Source organism: Grus americana, chromosome 14 (genome assembly GCF_028858705.1).
Source record: "Grus americana isolate bGruAme1 chromosome 14, bGruAme1.mat, whole genome shotgun sequence".
Taxonomy (NCBI): Eukaryota; Metazoa; Chordata; class Aves; order Gruiformes; family Gruidae; genus Grus; species Grus americana.
This window is the reverse complement of record NC_072865.1, coordinates 20,195,097-20,206,030: the sequence shown is the minus strand read 5'-3', so window position 1 is coordinate 20,206,030 and position 10,934 is coordinate 20,195,097. Positions and strand designations below refer to the sequence as shown.

At 65.0% G+C, this 10,934-nt stretch overlaps 2 protein-coding genes across 2 annotated transcripts; one reads left to right on the top strand and one right to left on the bottom strand.

The window, feature by feature from the left end:
- Window position 1: 1 nt before the first annotated feature.
- FCHSD1 (FCH and double SH3 domains 1) lies at window positions 2–5,828 on the bottom strand. The gene is made up of 19 exons (XM_054842051.1): window positions 5,777–5,828; window positions 5,348–5,445; window positions 5,053–5,098; window positions 4,098–4,171; window positions 3,735–3,879; window positions 3,508–3,644; window positions 3,366–3,429; window positions 3,108–3,236; window positions 2,787–2,909; window positions 2,601–2,696; window positions 2,420–2,527; window positions 2,229–2,333; window positions 1,777–2,007; window positions 1,610–1,693; window positions 1,337–1,493; window positions 1,005–1,210; window positions 783–879; window positions 635–702; window positions 2–478 (listed from the first exon to the last, which is right to left on the bottom strand). Exons 1-19 carry the CDS (start codon window positions 5,795–5,797, stop codon window positions 413–415), a joined length of 2,055 nt encoding a protein of 684 aa, XP_054698026.1. The 5' UTR covers window positions 5,798–5,828; the 3' UTR covers window positions 2–412.
- A 1,579-nt stretch (window positions 5,829–7,407) lies between these two features.
- Window positions 7,408–10,893, top strand: LOC129212815 (proteinase-activated receptor 3-like). Its single transcript, XM_054841933.1, has 2 exons — window positions 7,408–8,647; window positions 9,660–10,893. The coding sequence occupies exons 1-2, from the start codon at window positions 8,152–8,154 to the stop codon at window positions 10,682–10,684; spliced, it is 1,521 nt and encodes a 506-aa protein (XP_054697908.1). The 5' UTR covers window positions 7,408–8,151; the 3' UTR covers window positions 10,685–10,893.
- The last annotated feature ends 41 nt before the right edge of the window (window positions 10,894–10,934 follow it).

Sequence of the window (10,934 nt, the reverse complement as noted above, 5' to 3'; positions counted from 1 at the left end):
CGGCAGAGTCAACTGGCTTTATTGGGGCACAGCCCCCACGTGTCCGCTCCTGCCTGCGGGGAGATGCCGGGGGTGCAGGCAGGGCGCCAGGGCTGAGCAGCCCCCCGGGGAACCAGGGCTGCGCCGGGGCGGCACAGGTGATGCCAGGCACGAGGGGTGGAGGCAAAGGCTGGGTGGGATGGGGCATGGCCGTGGCACCGAGCACCCCAAGAAAGGGGCTGCTGGGACGCCTTGTGGCGCACAGGGATGCAGGACCGCTCCGCAAGTGGCGCTGGGCAGGATGCGGCCCCTGGAGAGACCAGCTCAGGGCATGAGGCAGCCCCTGCCGCTGGGACAGCAGCCCACGGGGGTGCAGAGGCTTGCTCGGGCAAAGCTTTTTGGGGAGCGGGGAGGGACGGGGTGACCCGCGCGGTCAGCTGAAGTGCAGCTCGGGGTCGGGCTCAGGGGCTCTGCTGGGTGGTGGTGGGGGTGCACGGAGCTGCGGAGAGAGAAGAGGGGATGCCGTGCCGACACACCGAGGTCGCTCGCCCTCCTCCAGACCCGCCCCTCCAGAGCACACGGGTGGCACCATCCCCCATTACAGGGGGGCTGGGGGCAGGTTTGGGGGGCACAGCATCGCTGTGACGGGGCTTACCGGCCGGAGGCGGGTGGCTGCTAGGTCCGGAGAGCTCTGCCCGCTGCCTGTGCCATCCTGCCTGCAACCTGGAGGGGCCGGGCAGCTCAGCCCAGCTCTCCGCGTGGCCCCCCAGCCCCTTTCCCAGCCCCCCCCCCACGGCACTCACCTCCCAGAGGCGTTTCGGGAGAGGGGCTGGGGGCCAGGCTGGTCCCGGGCACAAGGCCGGGAGGGGAGAAGGGCGGCGGGGATGGCGATGGCAGCTCCTGCAAAGACGCGAGATAAGAAGGGTGGGAACAGCAGGGGTGGGGGGCCACCCACCAGCAGCCACGGCACAGGATGGGGGGGCTGCCCCACACCGAAGGGACGTGGTGACCCTTCTGCCACCCACCTGCCCGGCTGCCCCCTGGCCCCCGGTGAGCTCCTCCACTACCAGGGAGGGGAAGACGCCGATGCGGCCATCAAAGTCGCCTGTCCAGAAGCCGTCGTCCACCTCGCCGGGGGCGTGCGGCAGCACCCGGATGATGGCCCCCTCGGGGAAGCTCAGCTCCTCGGGGCTCTGCCCCTCATAGTCGTACAGGGCTCGCACCAGCCAGGCTGCGGGCAAGATGGGGTGGGGGGCTCAGCACCCCCCCAGTGCTGCTGCAGGGGCTCAGCATCCCCTGGGCATCAGCCCTGTGCATCTGTCCCCCTCCCCAAAGAAGGTGGCACCCCAGCACCCACCTCCAGGCTCCAGCACCAGCTCCGCAGCCATGATGCTGGAGAGCTGGCGGTGCAGGGCAGAGGGTCCTGGGGGGCCAGCCCCGGCCCCCGGCTCGCCGCCCAGGGACAGCAGGTACTTTTCAGGGACATAGCCGACCTGGCCTGCCTTGTTCCGAGCCTGAGGGGGCAGAAACCGTGTCACCGTCCCAGCCCCTGGAGTGGGGACAGCCCTGGGGACCTCCGAAATGTGTGTCTGCCCAGTATGGGGGGGGGGGGTGCTCAGCCCGCTCCCACCTTCACCCACTCCTCCGCGTCCCCGTCCTCGATGACCTCCAGCTCCTCGCCCTGGGCGATGGACAGCTCATCCGCCTGGCAGCCCTGGGGGATGGGGGACAAAGTGGCAGAGAGGCTGAGGGTGCCGGCTCTGGGGCAGGGTGAGGGACAGGCAGACGCGGGCGTACCTGGTATCCGAAGATCACCCGGCAGGTGTAGGGGTAGGTGCGGGCAGCAGGGCCAGGCTCATCGTCCTCATCCGGCTCGTCACTGTCCTCGTAGTCATCAAACTCGGACAGATCCAGCCCTGTGGGTGCCTCCTCACCCGCCCCCACCATGGCCCCTGCCAGCCAAGCATCCACGTCCAGCCCTGCTGCCTGCAGCAGCGCCAGCCGTGCCTCCGCCTTCACCTGGCTGACCTGGGGGTGACACACATTGCCAAGGTCTAAGGGGACACCTGCGGGGTGGGGGGACAGCCCAGCAAGGCCCGTGGTCCCCGGTCCCCAGCATGGCTGCCACGGTGGCAGAGCATCCCCAGCGCTGCATCCACACCCTCCACATCTCCTCACCCCTGCGTGTCCCCCACCCCAGGGGTGACAAACCTCGAGGCCACCCCGAGCCTTCTGCCTGGGGGACCCACCTCTGCCTTCCGGATGTTTTCTCTTGCTTCTTCCATCCGCCGCTCCACGACGGCCACCTCCACCTCCGGGACTTGCTGCCGCCTGGCCTCCAGCCGCTGCAGCACCTGGGTGGACACCTGCAGGTCGGGGGGGGCAGGGAAAGACCCTCCTTGAGCCCCCCTCATGCTCCGTGGGGAAAGGCAGCACCCACCTCCTCGCTGTGCGCCTTGTTTTTGTGGTCCCGAGCCACGCGTGTGGCCCAGCGCCGTGCCTCCTTCTCCAGGCTGGCCCCATCGTCCGCCGGCGGCAGCAGGCACGCCTGGGCCAGGACAGGGTGGCTGAGAAGGCTGCGTGGATGTCCCCCGCTGTGACGTGTCCCCCCCCTCACCTACCTCCTCCACCCCGGTGAGCTGGAAGCGCTGCTCCGGGGCCAGGGCGAAGGCGGGGTGGTCCTGCAGGAAGAGGAGGAGGTCCTGCTCCCGGCATACCTGTGGTGGGGGAGCAGCATGGGGCTGGGGGCCTCGCCTGTCCTCTCCTGCCCGCCCCCCCCCCACCCCGGGATGGATGGGTGCCGTTACCCGTGCGGATGCCTCCGCAATGCCCTGGAACCAGTCCCGCGTGGCCTGGCAGGTCTCCACCTCCGTCCGGCTGGCCACCGACAAGTGCTCCCGCAGCCGCTCGTAGAGGTCACCATCCAGCGCCTGGGGGAAAGCGGGTGGGAAACCCCCCTGGCACTGTCTGCATCCCCCTGGGGAGCATTCCTGACCCCCCCAGGGCAGCCAGCCTTGTCCCCGCACCGGCGGGACCCTCCCCACCGTACCCCCTTGCAGCGGCACTAGGGAGATGCTTTTTGGGGGACCCCGGGGAGGGGAGAGGAGGGGGGGGTCTGCAGCTCCTACCTGCATGGCAGCAGGCAGCTCCACCCGCCGGTAATGCTCCAGGTGGGCGGTGGCGGACACCAGGGCGAAGCTGTACTCGTTCTGCACCCCCGCGAGCTGCCTCGAGTGCTCGGCCAGCCGTGCCGAGAACTGCAGGGACGGGGAGAGTGAGGCTTGGTGGTGGGGTGGGGACCACCACCCCATTTCCCCCCCATATGATATCCATAAACACCCGCATCCCTCTGCTTGGGTACCCTGCCGGCCCCCCACGCTGCTGACCTTGGCGCTGAGTTTTTGCAGGCTGGCCTTGGTATGAAATATCCTCCGGTCGCTCTTCCGGAGCCTGGGGACGATGCGGGGGGGATATGTAAGACCACCCCACGGCCACAGCAGCCCCCACACCACCGTCCCCTCCGCTCACCGAGCCTCCACGTCAGCCGCCTTGTCCTTGGCCACCTCGCTGCTCCGCTGGAGGTGGGTGAACTGCTTCTTCGCCTTGTCCAGCTCCTTTACCGTTTCCAGCAGCTCCGCCTGCGCCTTCTGCAGCCGCTCGATGCCCTGTGGGGAGTGTCAGCCGGGGGGGGGGACACAGACACGACACAGGCATCCCCATCGCCTGGGCACGGTGACACGTCCTTGCCCTAGTACCTTCTTCAGCATCCGCTCCTTGGAGAGGCGGGCGGTCCGGGCAGCCTCTGCGGCGAGGGCACGGTAACTCTCTGAGGTGGTGACACGGACCTGCCCGGCATGCGCAGTCCCCTCGATGACACCCTTCCAGACAGCGACCGCGCTCCTGCGGGTGCAGGGGTTCAGGCAGGGCTCCTGCCTTACTGCCAGCTTTCGGTGATGCCCGGCAGGACAGCCAGCACCCCCAGCCCCTGCGGTCCCCTCTGAGTTGGGTACCACATCCTTGGGGACATCCCACCCAGGGACATCCCCAGGACACCCGAATCCTGGCTGGGAGGGACACGGATGGGCACAGCCACCCCCAGCCCCTCATCCCCAGCCCACCTCGAGTCGCTGGCCTCGCCGCGGCCCCGCTGCCAGTCTCTCTTCACGAACTGACTCGCCAACCTCTGCAGCGCCTGCGGACAGACCCGCCATCACCGGCACTCCCCAATCCTGCCGAGCACCCCAGCACCCCACCGTCCCATTCCGGGGCTGAAACTGGGCTCCCCCCCACTGGCTGCCTGCCTCATGGGTGTCCCCAGAGTGGGGGACCCCACAGTGGTTCGGTGTCAGCAGAGACCCCATCATGCTCCTCACGGGAAAACCTTTTTGGGGAGCAGCCACCACCATGAGAGGACTCCCCAACTCCCCCACTGCGGCTTTTGGGACAGAGGATCAGGAAGGGGACGCCAGCGAGGGACACCGGCTGCAGAGGCAGAGTAGAGGAGGCCCCAGCAAAGCCAAGCACAGCACAACACCAACCCTGGGGGACCGGTTCCCCCCCAGCCTGGGGGCCAAGGGGGTGCGGGGTGGCATGGCACCTGGCCGCGGGAAGGGGGCAGGCAAGCAGGGAGGGCGTCTCTGCTGCATGGTGTCCCCAAAGGACGCTGCGGGGACGTCTCACGAAGCAGGACCAGGCTCTGACATTTAAAAGCAGAGCCCTGCAATGACCCAGCAGACAGTAGAGCTGGGCCCTTTCCTCCCCCTGCAAGGTTTTCCCTCCAGGCTCCGAAAACACCCGAGCTTCGGGCCCCCCTGTGCTCAGCAGAGCACCCCAGTGGGTGCCCTGACACGGCTGGTGTCCCCCCCGGCACAGAAAATGCTGAGCCCATCTGCCGCTGCCCTCCGCGGCGGGCATGGAGCAGCCAAGCCCTGCTTTGGTTGGATAATTTCCAATGCTGCCCGTCGCCTGCGTGGGGCTGTGCCCCCCTCCGGAACATCCCACGGGGGACAGACGGAGCTCGGTGCTCGTGGCTCCCCAGGGCCATCGGTCCTGAAACCGGCAGCACCCCCTTACCTGTCCATACTCCCTCTCGATGGCGGCCCTCTGCTTGCTGTAGGACCTGCGGGGAGAGGCCACGGGGGGCAGGCGAGGACCCACGCCGGGGGGGGGGGCAGGGATGGGCCACCCCCCCCATCACCCCCCTGCCGTCACCCCGCACCGGGATGTCGCCCCCAGCCTGCCCCCCGACCTCGAGGTGGCAGGCTCAAGGTGAGCAGTGCCTGGCAGGCTGGCCCCCGCCCCACGCGTGGGATGAGCTGGGTGGTCTCAGCTCGGGGAGGGGGGGCAGGACACACGCGTGGGACCCTACCTGATGTCCTCCAGCAGCTCGGCGTCCCGCTGCTGCTTGCCCTGCAGGCCCGAGAGCTGCTCGAGGAGGTGGACCCGCACCTCCTGGGTGAGCTTCACCTGCGGGACGGCACCGCTCAGCACCCGGGGACGGCTGCGGCCCCGGCCGGGCCGGGATGCGGCGGGGGGGGAGGGCGGGTTGGGGACACGCGGTGCCCCCGCTGGGCCGGTACCGGGGACTGCCCCCCTCCACGGCTGCCACTGCAGGTGCCGGTGGCCACCGCCCAGCCCCAATCCCGCTTGCCCAGCCCCGGTGAGGGTCCCGATTCCCGCTGCAGGACCCGGTACCTGTCCGCCGGCACCGACAGAAGACCCGGTCCCACTTCCCCGGTCCCGATCACTCGTCCTGCTACCGGGACCCGCCCCGGCGCCTTCTCAGCCCCACGCTTACCTTGCGCGGCGGCGGCTGCATCGCTGCGCTCCCCCGTCCCCGTCCCCGTCCCCGTCCCGGTCCCGTCCCCGTCCCGTCCCCACCGGCACCGCCCCGCGCGTGCGGAGCCCGGAACTGCCGGGACCGGCCCCGCCCCGCCCCTCTCCCGGTGCCCCGCCCCTCTCCCGGTGCCCCGCCCCTCTCCCGGTGCCCCGCCCCTCTCCCGGTGCCCCGCCCCTCTCCCGGTGCCCCGCCTCCTGCTCAAGCCCCGCCCCACAGACACACCCTTTCCCCAGACAAGCCACGCCTCCCGCCGGGAAGTACCGCCCATCGCGCCAGGCAAGCCACGCCCCCCCGCCGTGTCCCCCGCGCCGCCTAGTGGTGGGTGCTGCACGTCCGGGAGGAGCGCTGGGACACGGACACGGGGGGGCACGGGGAGATGGGGACACGGGGAGACACGGACATGGATACAGGGACACGGGGAGATGGGGACACAGGGAGACACAGACATGGATACAGGGACACGGGGAGATGGGGACACGGGGAGACACAGACATGGATACAGGGACACAGGGACACAGGAAGATACAGACACGGGAACACAGGGACATGGGGAGATGGGGACACGGGGAGACAGGGACATGGGGACATGGGAATAGAGCGACAAGGGGACACGGAGATGGGGAGACAGGGACATGAGGATACAGGGACATGGGGACATGGGGATACAGGGACATGGATACAGGGACATGGGGAGACAGGGACACAGGGAGATATAGACACGGGAACCCACAGACATGGGGACACAGGGAGATGGGGACATGAGGAGACAGGAACATGGGGACATGGGGATAGAGGGACATAGGGACACAAGGAAACACGGACACAGGGAGATATGGACATGGGAACACAGGGACATGGGGACACAGGGACATGGAGACAGGGACACAGGGAGATGGGGACATGGGGACACAGACAGATGGGGACATGGGGTGATGGGGAGCACTGGGGCCCATGTCCTTGAGCATGGAGACATGGGGAATGCTAGGACACCGGGAACGCTGGGGACCAAGTCCTTCTGCATGAGGACACACAGGGACGTGGTGACACGTGGGGTGCTGGGCACTGGTCCTGGGGTGCCAGGGTCTGGTCCTGGGGTGTGGGGGCATGTGGGGCATTGGGGCCTCAGCCCCTGGCACAGGGACACGTGGGGTCCCATGTACCCTGGCTTGGCCGGACCCTGCTGTGGGGCCACGGGTGTGGTGCTGAGCAGTGGCATTTGGTGTGGGGCACCTGGAACCATGAGGGTTCCCCAGCCAGCCCTCACCCTCTCTGTCCCCCAGCCCCTCTGTCCCTCTGTCGCCTCCCTTCCCCCTCCACCCCCTTCAGCTCTCACTTCTCCTTCTGTCCTGCTTTTTCTCTGCCTGTGGTTCCTGCAGACCTCGTGCCTCTTCCCACTGTCCCTTTTGTCCCCTTCTTGCTCTTTCTCTGACATTTTTGGGGTCAGCTGCACGTGTCTTGGTGTGGTTTAACCCCAGCCAGCAGCTCAGCCCCATGCAGCCGCTCGCTCACCCCCCCGGCGGGGTGGGGGAGAGAATCCGAAGGGTGAAAGTGAGAAAACTCATGGGTTGAGATAAAGACGGTTTAATAGGTAAAGCAAAAGCCGTGCACACAAGCAAAGCAAAACCAGGAATTCATTCCCCACTTCCCATGGCAGGCAGGTGTTCAGCCATCCCCAGGACAGCAGGGCTTCATCATGCGTAACGGTGATGTGGGAAGACAAACGCCATCACTCCAAATGTTCCCCCTCTTTCCTCCTTCTTCCCCCAGCTTTATACACTGAGCATGACGTCATATGGTATGGAATATCCCTTTGGTCATTGGGGTCAGCTGTCCCGGCTGCGTCCCCTCCCAACTCCTTGTGCACCCCCAGCCTGCTCACTGATGGGGTGGGGTGAGGAGCAGAACAGCCCTTGGCTCTGTGTCAGCACTGCTCAGCAGAAACAAAAACATCCCCGTGTTATCAGCACTGTTTGCAGCACAAAGCCAAACCACAGCCCCGTGCTTGATACTATGAAGAAAATCAACCCTATCCTAGCCAAAACCAGCACACTGGTTCCCCTGACGCTGTCGATGTGTGAGGCTTTGTGTGTGTCGCTAGCTCTGTTATTCCACTCTGCTGTGGGAGGGAGCTGGGAAAATGGACTGGGGGCCACGCAGCACCCATTTGGGTGGCAGGAAAGGGACGGCAGAACGGCACAATGCAGGGTGGCCCATCCACAGGGTGACATCGGCTTGTCAGCTCAACCGAGGTGATCAGTCCCTGGGGATGTCTGGTCCTGGCAGGGCTGGACAGAGGTGCCCCATGACTTGGGACGCTGCAATGGTGCCAGGGCATGTGTCACCAGGTTGGGAGCCGGCCGTGTCCTTCCTGCCCTGTGCCCGGAACACATACAGCTCCATCTGCCCACTGTGCTTCACAACTGTCTTTGGACGGCTGCGTTACGTCTGCTTCCTCCTCCCCGCAGCTGTGCCATTGCGTGCCGGCGGTTGGAAACCACCCCGGCCTTGATGATGTCCCCGGATGCTTGGTGACGGTGGCAGCTGACAGTCTCCTCATGCTCCCCACCTCCCGTCTGGCTGCTTGGACCACAGAGATGTGGGCAGGACGTAGGCGCGACGTGGAGGAGAAAGAGGTAGAGTTCCAGCGGAGAGAGCGCTGGTGCCTGTTCTACTGTGGTGACGCACGGTGGGATTTGTGCAGACCCAGCTTGTGCAGAGGCCACCTTGAAGAGATGTCCCGGCTGGTGCCTTCACCCAGCTCTGCTGCTGCCTGTGTCACCATCCTGCTTGGCTGTGTCTGGCTCGTCTCGGCCACCCAGTTCTCTCCAAGTAAGTGCCTGGGTGGGTCTGGGGGGTGATGGGGCAGAGAGGCTTCACTGGGACACCCTGACATCATGTCCTGTGAAGGGGGTAGCTGGGTGTCATGGTGAAAGCTCAGGGCACTGTTCTGCTGCCTTGCTTGCATGTCCATGTTGAAAACGAAAGTGAAGACCTGAAACTTTGCCACCCCTTCCCCTTTTGGCAGCAAAAATCAGGTTACTGCTCTTGTAACCTGAATTTCCCCCGTCCTCTGGCTACGGAGAGGTGGCAGAACTTGCGGGAAACCTGGTGGATGTAACCCGGGCCTCCCGGGGCCAGGCCTCCTGGAGACCACCGGGATGGAGCTACTGGAGCTGGGGGTGACGTGCCGAGGAGCAGAGCCCAGCTGTGTTTTCTGAGAAGCACAAGCCCTGTGTTTTTTGAGAAACATCAATCCCCTTTTCAAGCCAGAAAAGGGATTTGATCAGGAGTTGTTTGTCTGGTGTTCTGGGACTTTGCTGTTCTTCGCATGCAGTGAAAAGCCTTTGAGCACAGGAAGACGAGCAGCAGTGCACGGGGGGTTGAGTTGGGGGGCTGGCTAGGAGGACGAGGAGGAGGCAGGAACTCTGGTGGGAGAACATCTCCCATCCTGGCATGGGTGGCTGTATCCCAACCCTGTCCTGGTGTGGGTTTCCCATCTGCTCTTTTGATCCTGTTGGGTTGCGGGGTACCCATTGTGCTGGGCTCGGTAGGAAACGGGACGTCGGCAGAGCCCGTCTGGGCTGCGGATGGGGCTGGTATCGCCATGGTGGCACCAGCGGGTGAGCGGCGCAGACGGCGCAGGATGTGGCATGGCTCCGCACGGCGAGGGCGGCAGGATGTTAAGTGTCCCAAGGTGTCCCTGCCATGTGCAGGGGGACACCAGCTCCTGCATTTGCTGGCAGCTCTGCAGGGTGGGGTTACAGCTCCTGCATGGTCCCAAGTGGGAAGGGGCAGCAGGAGGGGGCTCTTGGCCAAGCCTGATGCCTTGTGTCCTCCGCAGTGCGAGACAAAGGGCGCACCTTGATCCGCCTCACTCCACAAGAAAAAGCCACGTGTCCCAGTGCCTCCGTGGAAGTTTTTCTCAACAGCACCCTCACCACACGCCTCCTCCCTGCCCTCTACTCTGTGGTCCTGCTCGTGGGGCTGCCGGCCAACGCTCTGGCCTGCTGGATCCTGGTGACTAACTTCAGGAAATGTTCCAGCACCCTCTTCCTGCTCAACCTGGCCATTGCTGACCTGCTCTTCATCCTCCTGCTGCCCTTCAAGATCTCATACCACCTCTTGGGCAATCACTGGCTCTTTGGGGACTACCTGTGCCGCACCATGGTGGCCTTCTTCTATGGGAACATGTACAGCTCCATCCTCTTCCTCACTTGCATTGGTCTGGAGCGCTACATCTCTGTGAGGCACCCATTTCTGTGGAAGGGCTCCAGTTGGACATGGGGCAAGGCAGGCATCTGTGTGGGCATCTGGCTGGTGGTGGGGCTGGGCATGAGCCCTCTGCTTTTGTATCCCCAGACAAGCCACATTTCGAGTCTGAACATCACAACGTGCCACGATGTCCTAGGGAAGGATGAGCACAAGTTCTTTGTCTACTATTTCCTCTCCCTGGTGGGTCTGGGCTTTGGATTGCCCTTTGTGCTCATGACCATCTCCTACAGTTGCATCCTGGTGCGACTGCTGGCCAAGGGGAGACGCTATGGGCAGGTGGTGCGTGTCTTGGCACTGGTCCTCCTGGTCTTCATCTTCTCCTTCACCCCCAGCAATGTGCTGCTTTTCATCCACTACATGCTGGAGGCCACGGGGTGCCACAACGTCACCTACATCTGGTACACCCTGGCCCTGGCACTTGGTGCCTTCAGCAACTGCTTTGATCCCTTTGTCTACTTCTATGTCTCCCAGGATTTTCGGGGATGGATCCGGGATGCAGGCAGCTGCTGCCCAGGGGGGCTTAAGACCTCAGCGGGCAGGGCCTTGGAGAAGGCAGCCTTGCCTCTGAGGTCCAGCGAGGAGAGCCAGCTGTAGGCAGGGCTGGGGAGGCACCAGGCTGTGTCCCCCTGCCCTGGAGAAGGGGGATCCTGTAGATCAGTGCTCAATACAAAGGGGTGCGCTACTTGGCCTGTGCCATCCCTGACTGGTGGCAGACTGGGGCAGAAAATCCCCCCTGGACCTGAGGTTTGCAGGGACTTTACCCCAGTTTTGCAGTTCTTCTGCAGGATTTCCAGGCGTGACCTGCTCCCAGCATGCTGCCGGTGCAATGCGACTGGCACTACCC